General features: G+C 42.5%; 1 protein-coding gene across 2 annotated transcripts in view; it reads left to right on the top strand.

Annotated features, from left to right (window-relative positions):
- sema4c (sema domain, immunoglobulin domain (Ig), transmembrane domain (TM) and short cytoplasmic domain, (semaphorin) 4C) overlaps positions 1 to 23,028 on the top strand; it is an 84,300-nt gene extending 61,272 nt beyond the window's left edge. For both annotated transcript variants that reach the window (XM_068566274.1, XM_068566273.1), the window contains 13 exons: positions 712 to 774; positions 2,816 to 2,914; positions 3,348 to 3,444; positions 4,510 to 4,629; positions 7,053 to 7,204; positions 9,234 to 9,409; positions 11,275 to 11,419; positions 11,971 to 12,184; positions 14,747 to 14,862; positions 16,732 to 16,889; positions 17,522 to 17,613; positions 17,847 to 20,390; positions 21,911 to 23,028. In XM_068566274.1, the coding sequence (XP_068422375.1) occupies positions 712 to 774; positions 2,816 to 2,914; positions 3,348 to 3,444; positions 4,510 to 4,629; positions 7,053 to 7,204; positions 9,234 to 9,409; positions 11,275 to 11,419; positions 11,971 to 12,184; positions 14,747 to 14,862; positions 16,732 to 16,889; positions 17,522 to 17,613; positions 17,847 to 18,742 (2,328 nt within the window). In that variant the 3' untranslated portion in view covers positions 18,743 to 20,390; positions 21,911 to 23,028. The remainder of the gene's footprint in view (positions 1 to 711; positions 775 to 2,815; positions 2,915 to 3,347; positions 3,445 to 4,509; positions 4,630 to 7,052; positions 7,205 to 9,233; positions 9,410 to 11,274; positions 11,420 to 11,970; positions 12,185 to 14,746; positions 14,863 to 16,731; positions 16,890 to 17,521; positions 17,614 to 17,846; positions 20,391 to 21,910) is intronic.
- Positions 23,029 to 24,257: the final 1,229 nt, after the last annotated feature.

The raw sequence follows: 24,257 nt of genomic DNA, 5'->3' as shown, positions 1-24,257 counted from the left end.
TGAAAGTGTGAAAGCATGTGCACATCTTTTTTATTTGCTTCCCCACTCATGAACATGATTCAGAAGAATTGTACTTTTGGAGGATAAAAGCTTGTCACAGAAGTAATGATACACACAGCCTGCCTGCCAGTCTTTGATCCTTTAAACATTGGTAAAATCATTACGGGATTTTGCTGCACTGAGGACCTCACAGTTTCCTTCCTGCACTAACTCAGAGGCTCCGCTGCCGGGGACTGAACCTCGGTCTCTGAGTGATGCTCGTTTACTGCACCAGCTCAGTCTGTGGGCTATTTTAACTATTTTACCTGACTTAACTGTGTCTTCAGTTCAAGGTGAACTTCAGAAAACACTTTCAACCTGTTTTGTGGATTGAAAAGTAAGCGCCTGCTGTCATTGGGGCCCATTATTTGAAAAATGTATGCTTTTCAGGACCAAAAAACAATAATCTTTTTTCTGTGAGCAGCAAGTGGTCAAAGATGCAGTAAAAAGATTGAGTTGAGCAAAAACAGCTGTTTGTTGCCAGAATATCTCTCTTAGAATGACATGAGGTGATGTCATTACCACACATTTTTATTTAGTATGTTGTATGACAACAAATGAACACGATATATACACATCGGTACTTGCAGGATGTATTACTCATGGCCCAAAAGGCAGACAGCATCCTGAAGACAACATGTCGCCCACATCGTCGCTCTCTCTTTTCTCCAGATCGACTGGCCGGCTCCGCAAGACAAGAAGAGGGAGTGCGTCGCCAAGGGGAAGAACAACCAGGTAAGCTGGATTTTAGTTGACAGCCTGTCAGAGTTGTCGGGGTCGCCTGCCTTGCTCGAGGGCACAGTCAGCGGCAGTCGTTTTTGAAGACAGTATTTTATGAGAACACTTCACTTTGCTAAATTACATTCTGTCAAGTGAGTCTGGGACTTTGAACTACAAACCTTCCCATCATTACATTAGCACGCAGGGAATGTGCGGTTCTGCTCCAAAGAGAGTTTACAATCAAAGAAACAACTGATGCTGGGGCTTCATATTCAACAGAAAGCCATGGGAGCGCTATCCATCTCCTCTTTAAACTCTCAGCAGGAAACTATTCCTTTAACTGTATTATTATAATATTGTCCCACGGTCAGAGACGCATTCTTAAAGCAGATATATTTAAAAACGTAAGAAAAAAAAAATCATAACGGTCTTCCACTTCTTTTACCATCTGCATATTTAATATTCTTCTTAATGTTTAATTTTGTTTTATTACTGTTCTACTGTTTATTTATATTACTTGATCTTTATTTACTGTGAGCAAAGCTGCAATCCTGTAATTTCCCCACTGAGGGACTAAAAAAGGATTACCGTACCTTATCTTATCTTATTCCAAATATGATGATATTTAATAGAGAAGTAACTCTTTGTAATTAGCATTAACTCACACGTTGTCCGAGCACCAGCCTCTCGTTCGTAAACACAGTGAACAGATAGTGAACTGCTTTGCACTCGAGTCTCAGCAGAAGCTTCCCTCTGCTAACACTGCATAATGTACATTTGCGTTTAATATTTTATAGAAACACACAGTGCTTTTGGAAATGAAGCTAAAACTTCTCTCATCGCTCAACAATAACCTTTGATGTAGTTTTAAACAGGAGAGAAAATAGTTCACTGAAGTGCTCTAGTTAACTAAAACTGACTCCAAGGAAAAACATGTCGAGAGATGAAGAGCGTTAAAAGCACTTTTTGTTTTCAAATAGTTATCAAACGTATGTGTCTTCAAAATTCACCTTTTGAAAATGAATGTATCTTTTATTATATTTATCTTTTTTGGATGTGTTTCAAAAAATACATCAAGACCATGAAGATAGTGCAGAACATGTGTACTATAATACTAACTCTACACAGCTACTTTAGTCTGGTGACTTAAATAGCTGTTAATTCTTACATATGGCTATATGTACACACACACACACACACACACACACACACACAAATGACAGGAATTGACTTACTAAATGCAAGAATAACCTTATGGTGTTTCCACTGACCGTTATACTTAAGTCTTTTATCTCATCTCGTAGTTATGTGCCACGTCTGTCAGACACATCTCCTCCTAATTATTCTCACTGATTGCAGGAGCTGTTGAAATTAATTTTAAAAAATCATATTGCTCCAATTACAGCCTTGAGATACAGATATTGTGTTGCTGCTGTGAAAGCAACATCAAGTGGATGCACTGAATTATTCATTCCTCTCGCATCATGAGTGAGCATCTGTTTCCAATTCCCTTCAAAGAGCTTTATTGTTCATCACAGCGCAGACATCGAAGGGCACTACCCATAAAGCACTGCATATATTTCACTGATAATTACACACATATCTTTTGACTTGAAACATGTCATTTTTTCCTTCATTTTTTAAGGTTACGTATATATTGTGGAAACATCATATATTGAGCGATGTCCTCAGTGGGACACTAGTATAACGTGGTATAGCGTTGATTGGCTGACTTCATACACGTAAGAAATGAAAGTGAAATGTTGCTCCAAAAGATCCTCTCAATTGCTGAGTAGCCAACTGATTTCATACATTTTGAATAAAAGGATATAATCAGCAAACATGATCTAGTCTCAAGGTTATTGAGGTATTTCAAGTAAATAAGGATTTAAAAGAAGTCACGCTGAAGCATTAGACTACAGCTAAATCTCAGAGGTGTGTGTGAGCATACCAAGATGGTATAATGGTGGAATAGACTTCACCTTAACGGAGGACAAAAGCTTCACCTTCCCAGCCAGCAACAGCATTCTAACAATCCCTCCTCTCGCCCTCACAGACCGAGTGCTTCAACTACATCCGTTTCCTGCAGAGCTACAACCACACGCATCTCTACACCTGCGGCACCTACGCCTTCCAGCCCAAATGCACCTACGTGGTAACTATGCGTTTGTGTGCGTGTGTGTGTGTGTGTGTGTGTGTGTGTGTGTGTGTTCCCCTTGACAGAGTTATTGTCAGCAAATTTTGACAGGTGTCAACTTGAGATCTCACCTCAGGCAAATTCCACTGTGTGATAAAATTTTAAAAATAAAATGCAATGGAAAACAGTATCCCATGCTGGGTTAGTGTGTGTGTGTGTGTGTGTGTGTGTGTGTGTGTGTGTGTGTGTGTGTGTGTGTGTGTGTGTGTGTGTGTGTGTGTGTGTGTGTGTGTGTGTGCGTGTGCATATATGTGACACTGATGCGATAGGACAACATGACCAGGAGTGGAGCCATGGTTCTCGGAAAGGACAGACAGAGCTTGCAGCTGTGTCATGTGGGTCATACTACACATTGACCACAAAACACCTGTGTTCCTGTGTGTGCTTGCAGAACGCCGACTATTTTACCCTCAACACTGCAGCCCTGGAAGATGGGAAGGGCAAATGCCCGTATGACCCTGCCAAAGGGCACACTGGTCTGATAGTGGGTGAGTTGCATGTAAATGAACGCATGTTTTCATCTCCTCCGTATTCAAGAAAAAAATATGCAACACATAGTGACAATGGACGTGGCGTTTTACCTGAGTCATCCAGACGAGCAAGCAAGCTTTGAATATCAGTTTTGAACTCTCAACATCATCAGAATGTCTGGTTGTAGCATGTTTTCAACAGCCTCCGTCATATCAAGCAACCACGGCCCAGAGTCACACGTTATCACTGTCACTTGTTTATTTGAAACGCTGGTGGTGTCCAAGGCTGTTAAACGCATTAACTACCACTTTAAAACTCTTTCAAGTCAAAACTCCTCATTTATGTCATGGTATTTGACATTCTGCACTCAACCACAGATAGCCTAGGGGTTAGCATCAAGTGTCTTAGATTTACATGCAAATATCCAGACACTTAATGTTAGGCCACTTGCTAATTTATTCTTCACTAATTCTCACTAATACCAGGATATGGAAAGTCAATTTCTTCAGGTTGTATTTGTTATTTTTGGCAGTTTATGCATAGCTGGACAGGCTTTTGCACTCCAACTATCTAACTGCGTGCGCTCACTTTCCTATGACGACACTAAATGTAAAAAGGTCGAAGAGAAAACGCTGCTTTAAGTGTTTCTGAACGAGCGTAGCGATCATTAAAGGATCATGTTAAAACAGAGATGCATAAGTAGTCCTTTGTTGCAAATGGAGTCATATCAATCAATGACAAACCGTCAGTCCGCTCCGCTTATTCCATCTCAGCAGTCTGTGCAGTGAACGGCTCCACCATGATTTTACAGCTCTAACAGGGGCATAAAATGTCCATCAAATCTCCACAACCTACTTCTGCAGCATCTGTTTTGTGGTGAAGTGATTGCACTCAGAGTCCAGGAGTCCAATTTAACTTTGCGTACTGCAGTCACATCAGTGTGAGAAGCTTTTCTGAACTTAAAGGCACCCATTGTCTATTCTTCTTTGTGCCTCCCCGCTAAACCAATGTCCTTCTCTCAGACCTTTACAATTGTGGCCGAAAAATAGAATTAACCTAGAGCTTGCATTTTGTTGTTGCAGATAAGGAGCTGTACTCGGCAACGCTCAACAACTTCCTGGGTACAGAGCCAGTCATTTTGAGGAACCTGGGCCAACAGCATTACAGCATGAAGAGTGAATACCTGCCTGCTTGGCTCAATGGTGAGTAAAGAAAAGGACATTGGAAAGACACAGAGAAAGAAGCATTAATCTGCCAACTGAAACAGCGAACGGGAGGGAAGTGAAGGGGAGGGAACGGATAGAAAGATGATGAAATTCATTGTTTGCAACTACATTTTCTACTCACAATTCTTAGTAGTTTTTCAAACAATGGGTCCTTGACTTCACACATTAGTAAACACCAGCAGACTATTCATTTCTAGCTGACAACCAATACCATTGTTGGCTAAAATGACGGCCGTTATTTGCACATTTTTTCAGCTTTTGAAAACTTTGCACTTATTGGCTACATACATGATGTAATGCTAAAAGACGGATGCTAAAAGCTGCATGTCCCACGTCGGTGTCGTCTCTAGCTAATGGTGCCTGTAAAAGACAAAGGAGGAGCTTTGCTTCGCTATTGAATATTAGCTCATTTACTGTAATTTTAAAGTACCTTAATTCATGAAGAGAATTAATTGAAATGTAATTTCGTCCTGAGGTTAGGTTAGGATTATTTTATTTGTACCCTGGGATAGACTTGGTTTGTATTAGAAAGCGAGGGATCCATCTCGACACACACTACAAACAACACATGATGTGCGTCATCAGTGCGTCGTTATAATTATAATTTGTTCCCCTGAATGATGGCTGCTGGAACAAACCTGTTTGGATGCGTCTGTGAAAACAATAAGCAACACAGAGGTTAAATCCAAACAAAATGTTTGATTTAGTCTTAGAAAAGACTGAAGGAGAACGATGAATTTGGCAAGGAAAGCGCTATCTCGGGTAATGCGTAGCTAACGATATGCTACCAATACATGTTAGCTGCAGAGTGTGTACCACCGAATGGTAGTGTGAGTACTACTAGCTCACGTCTAATTTTTGTTAGTTAGTTGGCAGACCTGCTCACGTTTTTAGCCTTTCTTCATTAGACTTTTACTCTGAATGTGTGTTTTGGTTTTGGAAAGGCAATAAAAGAAGACACAATGTTCCAAACCAGTGCAGAAACTACGCCGTCATAGTGCTGGATTTATATACACAAGAGCAGACTTGTATTCTACAATTATGTTGAGAAGCAAATTTATGGAATAATATCTATTCCATAATTACTATTAAATTAAACTTGAGTATGCTGCACCAGTTTAAGTTTTCCAAGACATTGCGAAACTGACACATTAAATATGTATTCAAATAAAATTAATCGCATTAGAGATAGCGTTGGCTTTTTTTTTAACAAAGTTTCATTAAAAGAAAAGTCTGAGCGAGAAACATGCAAAAGAACAAGAGGGGGGGGAATAAATGAGTTGCAGGAAATGAAGCGCAGGCCTTGGCTACAGCAAAGGATCGTTATCTTTTAGGGGATAGGAGGTGGAGAAAAGCGTGAGCTACTTGAGAAGAAATGAAGGGGAGAAAAGAGGATGAAGTCACAGCAGGGAAAATGGCTGATGAAAGAACAGACATTGGGATTGGCGATGAAACGATAGAGGGATAGGTGAGGGGAATGGAAAAGTAAGGGGAGGGAGGAGGAACATACAGATGAGGCTGAGGTTCGGATCGATGTGTCTGTTTGTTATTCATGCTGATACTGAGCTTTTATTAAAACTAGACCAATGAAGGTAGCTCCACCTTAATTTAAGCAGTTTCTAACAAGCCTGAGAGCATTTAGTTGGCCTGGGTTTTAGTGAAGAGTTGTAGTGTCCAAAGATGGCGTGAAATACTGCTTCAGAAAGAACCGTCCATGTGGAGGAAACGAACCCTTGAAAATAGAAGAAAAAAAAATCCTAAAACGGCTGAATTTCGTTGAATGTCCTCATTCACCCTTTTTTTAAAGCATGTCAATCAAAATCTAATGAAAGCTGGAGTTTGAACGCTTTTAAATCGAGAATTTAAAAAAAAAATAGAGGCAGGTTCCCAAAAATGTAAATGTTTCTTAAATTGACTCTGTCACGTCATTGTCACTTAGCTTTTAGTTTGTTTTAACTTGTCTTGTTCTGTGTTTTCTGTCTGTAACCATGTGTTTTTCATGCTGCTGCCTGTCTTGGCCAAGTCTCCCTTGAAAAAGAGATTTTTAATCTGAATGGGACTCTCCTGGTTAAATACAGATTTAAATAAAAATAAAAATAGAGAGAGAATCTGAGAAAGACAGGAATGATGGAAGGGAGTGAGAAACACAAAATTGGCCGCTAATAGAGAGACAGAGAGCGAGAAATGACTGGAGGAGAGATGAGGCGAAGGAGAGAGTGTTGATAGAAAACTGACCGAGAGGTGAGAAGAAGCGCTGGGGAATAAGACTGAGGTGTTGAGCTTGTGTGTCTATATGTGTGTGATTCAGTTTAAATACACCTCCAGGCTTAGACTATTTGTTCCGTTTCGATGTGTGTCTTTACTGTTGTGTGTGTGTGTGTGTGTGTGTGTGTGTGCAGAGCCGGACTTTGTGGGCTCAGCCCTGGTGAGGGAGAGCAGCGGCAGTAAAGAAGGGGACGACGACAAGATCTACTTCTTCTTCAGTGAGCGAGCGTTGGAGCTGGACTGTGACACCGAGCTCACTGTGGCCAGAGTGGCCCGAGTCTGCAAGGTAATAAATACACCAGCTGATCACACTGCTGCCTGTGTCTGCGGAAAAACTTAATTCAAACAGAAACCAGTCTGCAAGTGACTATTTAGGAACGCACAGGGACTTTTATAAGGCCAAAACTAGTTGTGTCTGTGAAACAGTTTCATGCATGCTTGACTTGAAATCAGCTGTTTCATGTTTTCTCCAGCTGTTTTGGCAGCTGTTTCTGAGAATTTAATACTACGAGACAGCACTTGCTAACGGTTCTGGACTAACAGACTTCAACAGGAGATGTCCATATAAGGAGGTAACAGCTCCAGTGTACATTAAGTAAATACATATAGCCATAAATCTAATGAATCACACTTAGAATTGCGTGACGTTACTTACAAAGCTAAGTTAACATAATGCCGTTGTTTTTATTTCGGTTTTAGATGGATTTTAATGCAATTTGAACACAAACTGCCTAAACTAAGAGCACACAACTTTCTATACAGCTAACACGCAAGTTCTCAAAAGGGTTCAAAAGATAAGCATTCACGTTTTAGCATGTCTGAACTTCCATATGCCCGTACGCATCCATCTCATCATCAGTCTAGTTTCTGTACACTTTCTGCATCAGATGTGACCTGATACATGTAATAAGAAACATTTTCTTTAACCTTTTATATTATTACCAGAATAAAGCCCTTAGAAAATGCTCCACCGAGAAAATTACTGTCCTGCTCTTTTAATTCGTCTCACCCTGAATTTCAACTAAACAACCATTTACCAACAATGTGTTACTTGAAGACGATTACATTGACATGGAGCTATTTGGTAATGAATGCTTTCATTTGCTTAATGAATGGTCTCATTAGGATAACTGATTAGGTCTGATATAGCACAGTGATTATGGCCAGACATCAGACGTGCTTCTCGCTGCGAGGGAGTCACTCGCTGTGACTTAAGACAGCAGCCGCTTTTATTCTCGTGTGGCTCCCGTGACCTTTTAGTCAACGCGGCACAGGTTTACTGTCAAATTACAGTTACACATGCATACATATATATCATCTCAGTAACCTTTAAACTGAGCAAAATAGATTGTTAACCGTCTGAGGAGATGTGTCTAATCAAGTGTACAATATAAGCGCTGTTTTATGCTAAGTGCCCTTTCATGTTGGCACTGTGATGAACAATAAAGCTTTTTGAATGGAATTAGAAACAGATGCTCACACATGATGCATACTAGAGCAATGAACAATTTAGCCGCTCTTGCTGATATTGCTGACAGCGTCTGTATATTTCTGATGTTTCATGAGCATTTGCATTTTTTTTTTATTCCTTTTTTACAGCTTCTGCAGTCTCTGAGAATGATAGGAATGAGACATATGTGGCAGACATGGCTATTTTCCGTCCACAGTAGACTATATAAAGGGGCAGCTCATCAATGCGCAATGGTTATTGTGTAATTGAATATTATTATTATTATTGCTATCCTGCATTTACTGGTACCCGGGAACATCCCAGGGTCTATAGGCTCCTTAAGAGGTTTTTTCCAGCATGCCAACAGTTCGATCAGCTCATTCTCCAGGAACAGGTTCATCATGATGTAGCTACAGTGAAGGGTGGATACACAAAATTCTTGGTTTGGTACCTTCCTCAGTTTTAATGTCACAGTACGTTGCATTTTCCGCACAGCAGGAAAAACAGAAATAACACTTTAAATGTTATAATTTATACAAACGATGGCTAATGGGCCCTAATTTGTATTGTAACAGTTGAGGCATTCAAATACTAGAACATTTTTAACAAGAAAAATACATTACAATTGTGTTGATAACTATTGATATTATTATTATGTTTTTCTAAGGGGGCTCTAGTCAAGACAGCAGCAACAGGACTGTGACATGTTGATCATTTCAGTACTGCAGCTGGTGCTCCTTAATAATGGACTGAATAAAATCCACATGTAAAGGCACATTGTGGGCGTCCTTTACTAATAAAAAAATCCTTTACATACATTTGATCCATATCCGCTATTGATCAGACCTAACGTGTCCTCTCTCAGGGGGATCTGGGTGGTACCAGAACGCTGCAGAAGAAGTGGACCACCTTCCAGAAAGCCCGGCTGGAGTGCTCCCTCCCCGAGCGCCACGTGTCCTTCAACAACCTGCGGGCCGTCTTCACGCTGCCAGGCCAGGACTGGAGGGGGACCACCTTCTACGGCATTTTTCACGCGCAGTGGTGAGTCAGAGCGGCCGCTGTCAGAGACATTTGATAGAGACTTTACCTCAATTTAAGTGTCATCTTTGGATAAATGGCAGTTAATTACTACACGTGCCATCTGCTGTCTGGGCGAGACTCTGCATCACTTTGCCGTCATATCAGTTACTCTGCTTCTTATTATAATTCCAGGTCAGTCTGGCATGATACTTCTAATTATCTTCTTTATGTGATTAGGTATTTACTATGTAATTGGACTTTTAATATAATAGGCCTTCAACTGACAGTAATGGGAGTTATTTTGAGTGGATACAACTCAAGTGAGCTTGAACATGTTTTAGCGATGTAATGTCACATAGACTTAATGTTGTTTCAGATGATAGAGAACACATTTAATTAGGTCATGTTCTAGAAAAATTCCATCCTGAATTTCAACAGACGAGAGATTGAGTCATTGGTTGAATCTAATTATTTACATCCCTTCTCATACCTTCCAATTGCAGTAGTTTGACCTTTTGTTTTGTCTTGGGAGCAGAAATGCATCATACCCCTGGTTATCTTAGGAACAGTAAATGACATCTGTGTGAGACTGAGCAGGGAAAGCACACTCTGTTGATGTCCACTGTCCTTGGCTTTTGGTTTATAGCTTGATACTAAGTAGTTCAAGGTCAAATACATTTTTCCAATTTGTTTCTTCTAAAAAGAAAACTTCAACACGAGTGTTAATCAAACAGCACTATGGCGATTGATGTTGACAATAGTAACTGTGGTGTTATTAGTGGAGTAAAGACTGGCATTTGTTGGACCGCTACTTAACCGTAATGTGTTAATGAGTTAGTTATCAACAAGAGGTTCTCTTTGGGAGGAAAGTTGGAGACTTTCTCTGTCTCTGGGTAATACCCTTTGATGTCATTCTTTTGTGTTCCTCAAACAGATATCATATCGCAAAGAGAACCAGCTTTGAACCTCGAGCTTTGTTTCCTCATTCGGAGTTCCTACTGTAGCTGAAAAAACGCCTAATCCTTTTTCTCTGGGACTGGCTGGTGATTCCTTAAAGTCCCCTGGCATTAAGATAATTGGACATTATATAAATGATGACTCAAGAGTTCAAGCCATAATCTGAGCGCATAGGCCAGCTTTTTAACGTACTAAGACATCAGAGCTGTCCTTTGGTTTAGATGTTCATCTTTTAAAAGCCGTGGCCCTGTTGCACATTAACAGTACTGTTCCAGATGGAATAGCAGGACCTACAGCGCTAGTGGCCATTTTATAACTATAAGCCGTTTTTGTCAGCATGTCAGGAACTCTGTTTCAGAGCTAAATAGAAAAAGTGTCATTCCAGCTGATGAGGATGGAAATGAAATATATTTGTGACATGAGGAGTGCAAGTATGGCTTAATGTGCCTTGGTCATGCGTCAATACCCAATTTCAGTCCCACTTTGGGTTTAAAATTGAGTTGGAAAAAAAATAAGCTCCTAGACCCCTTTCCTTACCATTAAATTAAACACATTTACCTGAGTTGTGGCACCAACTGATTGATTTCAGTGTCCTGTCAAGTCAATGTATTATTACATGTGCATCAATTTGTACATCACTTTGCAGTGCCACAGGAAAGTGGTGATGTGTCAACATATCTTATCATTTCAGCTCACAATAAGTGATAGTATATAGCAATTTATATATCTACACAATATACAATATTGCTGCTGGGTGTTATGTTTTTCCATATTCCGTTCTATACTGCTTGTACTGTTTGTCTGACTCAACTTGTGCTGCATCCAAAAGCTGTTTGCCACACGTTTCTCACAAGTGTGTGACAGGTAATCCGTCTCTCAGTTTGTACCGCCACACACCGCTAATTCCGCGCCTTGTCGGCATGTTTCAGGGGTGACGTGGACGTGTCGGCGGTCTGCCAGTACCAGATCAGTGATGTGAAGAAGGTGTTTGAAGGATCCTACAAAGAGTACAGGGAGGCGTCTCAAAGGTGGGGGCGCTACACCGGTGCTGTGCCTGTTCCACGACCTGGATCGGTAAGAAACTGGGAGCCCGATACGAGCATGTATGATATGTGATGTTTGGTGAAGCCATTCAGATAACTTTAGGAAGCAAGAGTATTATTCTAAAATATAGAGGGGTTTTGCACCATTTTTTTCTGTTAACTACTGCACCACAAAAGGAGACATGAGTGGGCAGAGGAGGGATAGTGAAAGAGGGAGGGAAGTATAAATGGGTGGTGTGGGGTACGGTAGCAATGCAAGTGGAAAAGAGCAAAAGCTGGCACGACACGAAGAGCTAAGGAGGTAATGATCCAGGACGAAAGGAAAGGAGGCAGAGGAAGGGATGTGATGGAAGGCGGATTTGAAAGGGAAAGTGAAATAAAGATGGAGAAGAGGAGAGAACGAGAAAGAGGGAGGGAGTCATCTCAAAGCCAGCAAGCCATGCCAACCTGTGCCAGCTGCAGCTAAGAAGTTCTCTCACCTCTTTCTCTTTGGCCCTCTCACTCTTCCCTTCGTCCTTTCCTCCATTCCTTTCCTCCCTTCATTTCCCTCCCCCGTCTCTCTGTCCTCTGTCTGTGCCGCAGTGTATAACTAACTCAGACAGGGAGACCGGCTACAACAGCTCTCTGCAGCTGCCTGACGCCACGCTCAACTTTGCCAAGAAGCACCCGCTGACGGAGGACAAAGCTCTAGCTCGCCCCCTGCTGCTCACCAAAGGTGTCAACTTCACAAGGCTGGCGGTGGATCGGGTTAGCGCCCTGGACCAGCGGGCATACAACATGCTGTTCATCGGCACAGGTACAAATTCCATTAGGGAAGACCAGGATGTGTGATAATAAGGGTATGCTATGTGACTATTTCCGCATTCAAATATCTAAAAAAACAACTTAACGAGGCAAATGTTTGCTCAAACCTAGAGAAATCTGTACATTTACTCAAAGTAACGGTGCGTTTCATTTGTTCGGCTGTCTGTGGCGTCACGTTCCCAGGTGACACGTCAGAGAGTGAGGGAGGAAGTTGGCGAGCCACACACAAGTCAGCGTAACATAAGCGAGAGTTATTTCGGGTAGATTCTCATTGACATTGGTGGTTGTTTCACAAGCAACACGAAGCCACAATGCTTCACAACGTAAGCAAAGTCCGTCTTTCTTTTTGGTTTCAATTGAGAGGAGCAGAAATTACATCATGTGCGTTTTACGATTTAGGATATTTTTACCTGGTTATAATTTTAGTACTTAAAGTTCCTTCTGAGAGTTATGCTTTTTCTAAACATACATATCAAGTTTTTGGGACAAAATAACAATAGCCTCTTCAAATAAAATGCAGGCCAAGAGAACACGAGCATTTTTGTTGCGTAGTTCCTGTATTGGATTGCATAATATAGTATATGGTGTTCCTGTTACGTGTGTGTGTGTGTGTGTGTGTGTGTTAGGGGAAGTTGCACACAGTATTTGTTGAAGAGATGAAAGCTTACAGGCCATGGCAGCAGACAGGGACAGGTACTGGCATGAGGTACGGTGGCACAAAACAACAAGCCATCTGGCCAGACTTCACCTGGGTTTCAATTAAGGACTCGATTTGCATGCTGAGACCCATATTAATGCATCAAAGGAAACATCAACGTATGCGCGACTTAATTAATATCTCCAGTCGTAGCCATCAGGCCCATATGCAGGTGTCCCGTTTTGGCAGGGATCTGAAATCCGCCGGCCTCCCGGAGCCCTAATCCTTAACAACGCAGATCCAACTGTGGATTCCAGGGGATGTGAATTTGAATGCAGCCCATCTCACGAATGGAGAGAGACTCAACTACTTACCATTCAGATCACTACAGCAACAGAGCGACTGTGGAAACTGACAGTGCGACAACAGCGGACACGGGGCTTCTCTGCTGGCAAGCAGGGAGGCCAACCCGGACACACACAAACCAACGCACACGTGGGCGCTAACACATCACACGCACGTGGGTAGCACACTCAAACGCACAGAGATGCGCGCACACTCTCGCTTCCTCAGCCAAGTGCAGTCATCCCCGCTTGTCGTGCTTCACAGCACAAACTCAACAGGGCCCTTGGCAGACTTGCGCTCATAGTGCCAATTGGGCTGCAGGCTTGATTAGCTATTAGCTGCAGCGGAGCGACAGCTGATGTGAAAAGAGAGAAAGAGGGAGCACTTGTCGAGACTGTTTTTTTTTTCTTCGAAAAACAGACGAGAGGATTGAGGGATTAGCCGACACTGGTCCCTGACGCCGCGAGAGGCAAGAGTGATGATATGCAGCTTGCTGTGTGTGTGTGTGTGTGTGTGTGTGTGTGTGTGTGTGTGTTTCCCTCAAACCTCCCGCCGGCTACCAAGTTAGCTTTTCATATTATCTGTGACAGTCTCTTAATCGAGAGAGCCACATAAAAAAGTACATGTCAGCACGTAACACCATTCCATCCATGGATGCACACACACACATACACACACACACACACATCAAGGTCACCCCACCAGCTGTGCCTGAAACGCTTTTCATCACAGGGGATCTCAACTTGTTCACAATGCCGTACATGAAAGGAGGAGCACAGGATCTCCTCCTCCTCCTCCTCCGGCGTCAGCTCCCCAAACACCACATAATAAAGTCGGCAAAAGTCTCTGAGGATATTACCTTAACCCAAGGGCTTAAAAGGCCAGGAACAGCGTCTCAACTCTTTAAAATTCTCTTTTAGACCGTTTTCTTGCTGAGCCGGACTCACTTCTGGCAGCAGAAGTTGTTTTCTTTTTCATTTTTTCTTCCTCAGTTGCAACTTGTTTTCTTGCAAAGTTCCTGTAGAGAGTCTTTGTCTTTTATAGACTTTTACATCAACCTTTTTACATCGATATTCAAATAAATTGTTGGGACATCAAAGAAGTGTGCTAGTGGATTATAACATCTCCCCATTGATATTTTAATGAACTTCTATGCAATCACAGGTGCTTGTTTGTGGATATCATTAATATTTAAGTCAAATACTGTGCAGTCACAGCAGGTGTTTGTTTGCAGATTCTTAATATTTAAATGCATTGGTATGCAGTCACAGCTGTACAGGCAAATTCATTAATTCAGACTTTCATTATTCAAAGGAACTGGTGTGCAGTCGCAGCTGCGTGCATCTAAATATGTCTTAATATCATATCAATGATATTCAAATGGGCTGTTCTACGGTGAAAGGTGTATGTCTTTCGGGTGGTCTAATTTGTGTCGGGACGCGGTGGTTTTATTCATGCCGTGAAAAATGTGCCCTGATCAGATAAATAATATCTAGCTTCAAATGAAAGTTGAATTGAACAGTGCTAAAGTGAGCTGACTCCTCCTTCCTCTTCCTCCCCTGTGTCCTGCAGCGGAGGGCTGGCTGCAAAGGGTGGTGATCCTGGGCTCCGAGGCCCACGTGATCGAGGAGATCCAGCTGTTTGAGACAGCGCAGCCAGTGGACAGCCTGACCATCTCCCACTCCAAGGTAAGGGCAAAGGAAAGGCATGTCTCCCCGTTATTTCACTGAATTTTTCAAGGGGAATTGCCTCAATTTTACACATTCAGACTTTTACACTATTCATATGGAACAAACAACAGTTGCGTAATGTGTCCTTGTGGCTCTGAAAGAGCTTTGTCAAGTCTGAGAAAGTATCCCCCCGAGGATGTCACCTGGGTGAGCTTGAATTATGCATGTTTTAATGCAAAGGCTCCGTTCAAAACTGAAGGCATTGTGTTTTAAAACGTGGGTGTTTACCTCACAGGAAAACGTCTAACAAAAAGATGCATGTAGTGTTTTTGGAGCTTGACCCAAACCAGAAATAAAGCGTCAGGATAGCTCAACCTCTATTTTGTAAACTGTCACCATCTCCCCAGGGTGGAATATGTGTATAGCCACACTCAATGGTGTCATCATCATTTGCTTTCATAATTTCTCTACTATCGCTATCTGATTGAGTTAAAATGCCCCCAAAAATCTATTAAAAAGATTGCAGTCACAGAGAGGGCTGAGACGTGATACTCATTTGACCGTCAGGGGGCCATTCACAGTGTTGCAGTTGGTTTTACACATAAAATGCAAAAAAAAAAAAAAGCTTGAGAGAGAAATCCGAATCCGGCATACTTTCTCACCTCCGCACAGCAAACCAATCACAGCAAACCAATCACAGCAAACCAATCACAGCGTAACGTGGGCTTGATTGGCACATGTTTCTTTCGGAATTTTTTTTAAAAAATTGCCCAATCTAGCCCTTCAATTCTGATGGCAGCAAATTGTGGGGGAAGGGGTCTACATCACTGCAGGATCCCTTTTAAGATTAAGTGTATTCATCTCTGTCAGGATACTTTTTCTTCAAAACATGTTAACAGACCAGATTTAATTAAACAAATTAAGAGGGATAGAAGAAAGCATCTCTTATTTTTTGCTTCTTTTTGTAATCGTTTGAGCTTTCATCTGCTCGTACACGATATAATGAAGCATATCCATGTGCACGTTATCGTCATAGCCTCCTCGATGCATTGTTCTCTGTCTTTAGGATAGATAAGAACCCTTAATGGTCTCCCGGGGGAAAAGGGGGGCGGGGGGGGACGGTTACTTAAGTTTGTTGGTTCTGTACGTCCCCTGATTATACCCCTCGAAAGTATAGTTCCATTCGCTTGCTCTGCTGTTGCATCACTTTTTTATTGCTATTAAATGATAACAGTCTGACTCTATCTTCTACCGTCCTGTTAATACCTGTTTTTGCCAGACACTTACAATCATAGATCCATTGACAGGCAGTCAGTCTGGGGCCGCTGGCCTGCTGCCACTCAGCAGATGTTTTTATTAACACTTACCTTTTTCAAATCAAGTGTCGCCTCATGAATGCAAAACCCTCTTCTCAATAACAGTAATTACAACCCTTTACCTCAGTGGGGATCTGAACCTCTGCTCCTGTTGTTTGCTCAATGTCCCTGTCCTGTCAACCGAGTGTGTGTGTTGACACCGGCCGTGTCCCTGTGGTTCTACAATGATATGTCTGCCAATCGATGCAGTTTTGACGGGGCGTTTCACTGCCCTAAAGCCCACTGGTTATCTCATTAACGCTGGCTTAGAGGCGACCAGACTTTTTATAACAGCTTTCACAAAAAGAGTGCAATGCTGATAGGATTGGAAGAGGGTCAGGCGGGTGAATGTTATTATAATTGAGAGTGATTATCCCATTATCTCCCATAACGTCTAACTGAGTCTCTCTCTCTCTCTCGCTCTGTTTATCTTTATCCTTGTTTTACATCTCTCTCTGGTTTATGTCTCTGGGTGATGGCTGGATCTGTTCTTTGTCTTCCTCTTCTTCTTCCTCTCTCTCTCTGTCTGTAGAAGTACTTGTACATCGGCTCTCGTTCGGAGGTTCTCCAGCTGCCCTTGGCCAACTGCAGCCGCTATCAGTCTCAGCCAGACTGTCTGCTCGCCCGGGACCCCTACTGCGCCTGGGACAGCGAGGGTCGGGCCTGCGTCCGTATCGACCTCCACCGCGGGTGAGACGAGTAGCTATGTGCACCCATGCATTCATACTATAAACTGAACATACATAATACGAAAGGCTTGTTATTGATATTTATAAGCAGCCTTCCAGTTGCAAAAAAAACTGCCCTTGAGACAGTATTTACATAATATGTGCCCCGTAACTGGAGAGTGAAGTCATACTAAACCAAGTCTATTAGCTAGATATAAGCAGCTCTTAACAGAAGAGGGAAGCATTTTTTACTGCAGCTTTTGCGAACTTTCCCCCTGAAGCTCTTGCGTAACATCCTCCTACATGTCCCTTGTGGCAAAACTACATTATCCAGCTGTGATCAGAGCTGGATAAAATTCACCATGTTGTAATAAAAGGCGTGTCTACTGTATTTATGTGCAGCTATTTTGTACCTAAAATATCTTCCAAGTCTTTATTTTTGATGTGTTTTTCTAAAGATTCTGGTTATTTTGAGTTGATGTAATAATAATACTTGGTAGATAGATAGATGGATAGAAAACTTTATTAATCCCCAGTAAGGAAACTGATTTGTCACCCAAGACACCAACAGACTCATACAGACAACAACAGACGTGGTGTGATGGTGTGACCATTATTAATCTTCCGCTCTTATTTCTGCTCTTTCCCCTCCAGGTCCACCTCCTCCCTGTCACAGGACCTAATGCTGGAAAGGTTCAGCCGGGGAAAACCCAAGTTTGATAAGCCCGTTTCCATCCCCAGCCCTGGTGAGTAAGGGGCCGCGCCTCAGTAGTGGCCCCTTGTGGGGTTTGACTGTCAGTGCAGTAGCAAGTAAAGGGAATGGACTTTGACTAAGTGAATACATTTGACTGAATAAATTAAATCAAACATAAGAGAGCTGGCTAGTGTATTATATGAATTGGAAATATAATGGCTGACACCTGGCCACCTCTTATTTCTCGTCTTTCCTGCACCCCCTCCTCGAACCCTCTCTCTGCAGAGCACTCCCGTCTGAGGAACGTTACAGTGGTAGTGGGGTCCGACATGGTGCTGCCCTGCCAGCTGGTCTCCAACCTGGCTCAGCCCTGCTGGGTCCTCAACGAACGTGAGCTCCATCTGAGTGACCCCGAGGCTGGAGGGCCACGCTTCGACCGGACTCTCAAGGCCCTCGTCGTCCCCAAAGCGAGCCAGATGCAAGCGGGCCGCTACATCTGCTACTCTGAGGAGCAAGGGGTCAAGTTTCAGACGGAGCGTTACCAGGTGGCCGTTGTAGCCAGCGCTCCGGTCTTCATGGAGGCTCGTGCTCCAGACAGCAGCATGGGCCTCTTCTGGGTGTTGGTCATCACCCTTGGAGCGGCATGCCTGCTGCTCCTTGTCGCGGCTCTTTACTTGCGCAGGAGGCTGAAGCTGGCACTGGGAAAGGGAGCGGATATGAAGCCTCTCGAAAGCACCCTGGTCTACCCCATCACCCTGCCCAAGGAGCCACCCACCTTTGTGCCCAGCAAGATGCCCACTGACGAGGACCGCTTCTGGGAGACAGGCGCCAACTACTACTACTCAGACGGCTCGCTGAAGATCGTTCCCGGTCACGCCCTGGGGCCCAGCAGCGTCAGCAGCACGGCGTCACCCAGCACTATTCCCGGCCAGCCCATCCACTCCCCCAGCCGTCTCAGCCTCACCAATATTCGAGGCTCGGGTAGCAATGGCTACATCCGCCTCAACCTGAGCACAGCAGGGGAGGAGAGGGCTAGCGGGGCTGGCGCTGGGGGCGGCGGGCTGGGAGGCCTGGGCGTCAGCGGGAACGACTACTCCAGCCCATTCAAGGAAGAGCTGAGACGCACTCTGCAGCAGAGGAGCGTGCTGCCCGACGCGAACCCAGAGGAGTCGTCCGTCTAGGCCTGTCCTCCTTCGTCTTCGTTTCCCGAGTTGGAAAAACAAAACAACCAACCTACCTCCCTCCTTTCGAGGATGCCTGCTCTCTCTCACTCTCTCTCTTTTAGTGACACGCTGTCAATTCCCCATGCTCTCTCTCTCTCGCTCTGCCAATGCCTGTTTGGCTCACTGTTGACATTTATAGCACACAGCATGTTAAATATAAACACTCATACACTGTGTTCGCCAACATGCACTCCTATAATTATTATGTTCTGGGGAACATGCAGTCATGGTTGTGGCTTTTTCTGCTTCCACTGTGCAAATGCCACTTGTGTAAATTTTGTATTTAAAAAGGCTGAAGGCAGAGGAGAACACCTCAACATTGAAATCAAACAAATGGCGTTACATGTTTTCTGAAGGGCAAATTTTCTTTTCTGTTGAGTGGACCAAGAGGGTTTTAGCCCCTGTGCTGAAACCAGTTGACGAATGGCAAGTGCAACTGACTGGAAATATTGAACTGATGCGCTGTCCTTCTGTTTCTTTGAGACTTTTTCAGCTTACTGCACTTAAAAACTGGAAGCGCGTCTTTCCTTTTTGTATTTGTGAGCCAAGAGTGCGAGAGCGGTATAAAAAGTCTAATTAATCTCGAAGCAAGACGACAATCATGTCCCCGCAGCAGGAGCTCTGCGAGGAAACAGAGAGGAGACGAGAGAGAGCAAGAGACAAAGAGAGAGGAAATTAAATGGAAAATTAAGTGAATTGGAGTGAAAGATGCAAGGGGGGTTTCAAATGAAGGACAATCTCTTTAGACTTTCTCTGCTCAATTGACCCCCATCCCCAACGCCCCCAATGTTGTATTTAGCCCTGGAGAAAGTCCTTGATCCCTTCCACTTTCATTTGTTGTGATGGTTGGTTTGAATTAAGACATTTCTTGTTGTTCTTTTTCCAAGTCTAACTGACTACAGCAGTGTTCAAACGGTTATCAAGTGACTAATGGCTCCACTCTGTGAGTGACGATGTGAGGGCTTACATTCCCCGCTCAGGCCTGCTCGGTGACCTTCAAACGCACCTTCAAGTCCAATATACTATAAGTGCACTCCAAACGACGTTCGTCAGAGTCAAAGTGTGTAACAGATATGCATTTTGGCTGAGCCCTTTTGGACATTTGTTCATCACTGTAGAAAGAAATGGCTATTTGCATTCAGCTCTTAGCGGCGGAACAATAACTGCACACTTAATTCCAAATTGAAGCTGACATGAAGACATTAGGCAAGGAGAATGTAGTTGAACCGTCACTGTTGCGACCGCTGTGGATGTCTCAATAAGTGCTTTATATTGTATGTGTATGGTGAGGGTGGGAACTTGCACTGCCAGGAAGGAAGCAACCCCTCCTACACACACCGACACACTCGCAGTCCTCTGAATGACAACCATCTTGGATGACAGTGTGTCTGTGACGCACTGTTAAAACCCATGAACCCCTCCACCCGCACCCCTTTTACCGATGCCCAGAGACTGACCCGGGGCTACTGTGGACTTATACAGAAGAAGAGCACTGTAAAACACACACACACACAGTGTTGATGGACGAATGGACAGACAGACTGATTGCTGCCATGCCGACAAACTGCTGGCTCCAGACGGGAGACAACCGTGAACCAGTGAAGAGGTATTGTTCCACTTAATTAAATTCATGCAAACGATTTCCAATTCAGCTTTTTGTCTGCTCAGTGTAGTGTTTCCAGTGATTTAGTCAATGTATCTGTCTGTCCCTTTGCTTAACTTATCACTGAAAGGAATAGGCAACATTTTGATTCCCTGTTGAGAATTAGATCAGAAGGTCGATACCACTCTTCCATCTGTCCGTGAGACCATGAGACGGTTAGCTAAACTGGCATAAAAAACAAAAAAAAAGCAGGGGAAAACCTTTGCTCTTTCCAAAGATTTCAAAAAGGCTCATTCATAACCACATCTTGTTTGTTTACTGAACTGAAGTGTGTAACAAAGTTCCTAACCTCACAAAGTCACTGCTTCTGGCCAAGAACTTGTCTGGCATGTAACCCCCAAACTGCTATTTGTTGTTTTACACTGAACAAAAGAGTTATAATGTGTTCATTACTGAGCTTTAGGAATGAAGCCAGGCTGGCTAGAGTCCCCTAGATGTCAGTGCGAGGCTGCATCTGATGTCAATCAAACTGCGCACACAGGGGTCAAGTGCAGGTTAACCTTTCACCGCGTTTTTCGACAGGGAAAATTGCGAAAGAGACTTTAGCTTCCTTTTATGCCCGCTGCATTGAACCTGTAACCTGCACAGTCATTTGTATGCTACTGAATCAACCAGAGGAGATATCACCAGCTAAGAATAGACATGTTTCATTTTTAAGTCAGATAGATATTATATAAAAACGTTAGGCTATCTCTCAGCATTGTTATCGTTTTCAACATTGTCCAACACAAACAGTCTCTGTCCCACATTTGGTTTATAGGGACCTCTGTAACAGTTTCATGCAGTATCCCATTGCTGATGTTAGTTTTCATTAAGTCCTGAGTTTAGTAGCAAGTACAGCCCCACAGACCTGCTAACATGGAGACTCCTACACTTGTTACATCATAGGTTCTGCACTATTTGACCAGTCTCCTTTTAATCAAAAGCTATCCTTTTGCAAACTTTTAGTAAAGTCTTGAAGCGACAGGTGCATCAGAAACTTTCATAACAAGTGATAAGAAAAGGACCTGCACTGCCTGAAGGCTGCAACTATAAGATTTCATAAAGGAGAAAAATGTTTCAATCTGACAAGGATCAAATAAGATGACCTTAGGACGAACTTTGTCAGCCTGAAATATCTGTTTAATAACTATATGTTCTGCTTGCAAGATTCAGACAGTATATTGGCCCATTTCATTCCAATATTCTACTCATAACTGGAAGATAACCAAATATTTTATAAGTTGCTGCAAATTATCATCCACCCTCATATATTGTTTTCTAGTCACCCACTCAGGAAGATATAAGGAGGTGTTAGTATGAATTATCAGAATAAATTATCCAATGCACCAAATGCCCAGAATCTGATTTGTTACACTGTGATGAAAGAAAATAACCTTCTTTCTTATCCAATTTCAAAGAAACTTTCAAATACAGCCAACACCGCACATAATGTTGTCCTCTTTCTTTGCTTTGTCCATTAGGGGTGGTTTTTGTTTTTGGGACGTGTCTGCCGGGACCAGAGGAGCACAGCAAGAAGGACGGGGATGACAAAAATACCTTGATTCGCCCCCACTGTGTACAGAGCGCTGAGAGAGATGTAGAATATCAAAAATGATCCCAAGGTTGAAGAGGTACCCAGCCATCAGCACTCCATGTTAACATTGCATGATCCTCTGCGAGTGGACTGCACATCTTTGATATGATCATCCTTGTACAAGTGCATCATTTTGATCGACCATTTTTGGACTTTTACAGACACTAATATTGTGGAACAACAATGCTCTCTTTGGAATTAAAAAAAATGTATATGTCTGATTTTATGGTTCAAGGGTTGTACAGGAATTCATGGCTGCATTTTAACATGTTTACTTTTTCTGTGCCTCTTCACCTTTTGGAAAAGCCAAAGTAGACTGTAGTTGCTTTTGGTCTTGTTGAAATACTTCAATTCATTTTATTTGATTCTAGATCGATATTTAAGTCTCAACAGTCCGTCCACTTTGCTACACTGAGCTGATGTCTGCAACTTCTCTGCATATTGTGGCTGCAGCGAAATTATTCCTCAAGCAAAATGTCTTGAGGCTGATGGACTTCCTGTTTTCTTCCTGTTTATGGCAGTCGTAATCTGCTGGACCCAATTCTGTATCCCCTCACTTTATGAGAGGCTGAGTAATGTACCAAAACTTTACCCATTATTTAATTTGTCAGCTCCTAAAAACCAAATAAGTATCTGTTCATTCAAAGCAGATCAGTGATAGAATGTGCCCAATTTATATTATTACATCCCCTCAATCATTTAGCTAAAACATGTTAGCTCTTTACACTGGTACTCTGTTATGTCTTATAAAATATTTCCCTTTGACAATTAGGCATTTTATTTAACATAACATGTTGCAAAGAACTAAAAGATAAAGGAATACAGGTCTCAAGCTTGAAAAAAATGCATGTGTAATGTACTTGATGTGCATTTGTTCAGTTCTTACACGTTTGTTTGCTCATAATATTTTCTCTCACACATGGCTTTAAGTTCTACTGTTTCTCACATTATTATTTGTATTATTCTATTATCAACCTGATTTTATTTTTGCCCCATTTTTGCTTGTCGATTATTGATCTTTTATGTTTGTTTTAAAAATATGTTAAGTAACTTATTTCACTTGTACAAACGTGTTGATATTTATTGTCATTGTACATATGTCCTTATTTTTTATATGTGTATATATACACAAATAAAAATAGAGATATACTCGAGGTGTGGGATTTTGTTTGTAAAGAGGAAGAGTTTTTTAGAGTCTGAGAAAATGACAATTATGATGTCATAGTGATGCCATCAGAGTTATATTGGCCTGAGCTTGGAGACAATGATTAAAGGATCATTATTGTCATCATGCAACACAGCGATGCACATTTGTAACACATAAAAAACAGTAGTAAATTCCTGTGCAGCAGCAATACAAACAAGATAAGCAGATAATATGGCTGACATCTTCACATTAAAAATGCAACATGAGGAAAACGATTCCATCAACTTTGACTGTGATCATGCATTTGCATCATGATGTAAACACAATGTCCACCTACTCTCATCCCATCGGGGTCCTGCTTTCTGTCCTGCTTTCCGCCCGTCAAGTGCAGCTTCACAGGATGGACGATGGAGCCAGGTCTCTGTGAAGATGTGGGCTCAACAGTCACTGACCTCCCGCTGTCAGGTTCGCCAGAAGTCTTATTTCATCCATCTTATTTTTCTGCATTAGGACAGCCAGCAGTTGGCTGGGTAGTGCAGTAGCCTGAGGTCCTAGCTGGGTTCGCTTAACTTCCATCTCGGCGATCTTATAATAGGAGGTTCTAAAAAATACTGGGGGTGGACAGTTGGTCCAACAAAAATAAGCTATTGGAATGCATTTTGGGGACTTCTGGGTCCCCAAAATGTATTTAAGAGCAACACTGAATCACTAATGTACTCCTTCAACATACACAACATGTAGGTAAATACGAGACAGTGTTTAAATATTTCCCAAAAAATATTCCCAACCAAGATATTTTGGTTGGGACCAAAAATATGTAAACCACAAATTCATTATGAAGAGGAAAATAAACACACAATGTACAAACTGGAGTGAGACTGATCTTTAGTCATAGTCATAATAACTGACAATTGGTGGACTGCAGAGGACACAAGAGAGCAGAGAAGTGAAATAAATTGCTGTAAATGGGTTCTGGGTGTTTCTGCCACTCACAGCGGTGGTAGTAAAAATGCAACAAAGAACAGATAACGAGCCTTAAGATCTACAATTACACACAAATCCTATGTCTTATATGAAAGAATATTGT

This window comes from Clinocottus analis, unplaced genomic scaffold, assembly GCF_023055335.1.
Source record: "Clinocottus analis isolate CAN_PGR_092001 unplaced genomic scaffold, fCliAna1.0.p SCAF_7, whole genome shotgun sequence".
In the NCBI taxonomy this organism is placed as follows: domain Eukaryota; kingdom Metazoa; phylum Chordata; class Actinopteri; order Perciformes; family Cottidae; genus Clinocottus; species Clinocottus analis.
The sequence above is the reverse complement of the archived record's forward strand: the minus strand, read 5'-3'. Positions and strand labels throughout refer to the sequence as shown.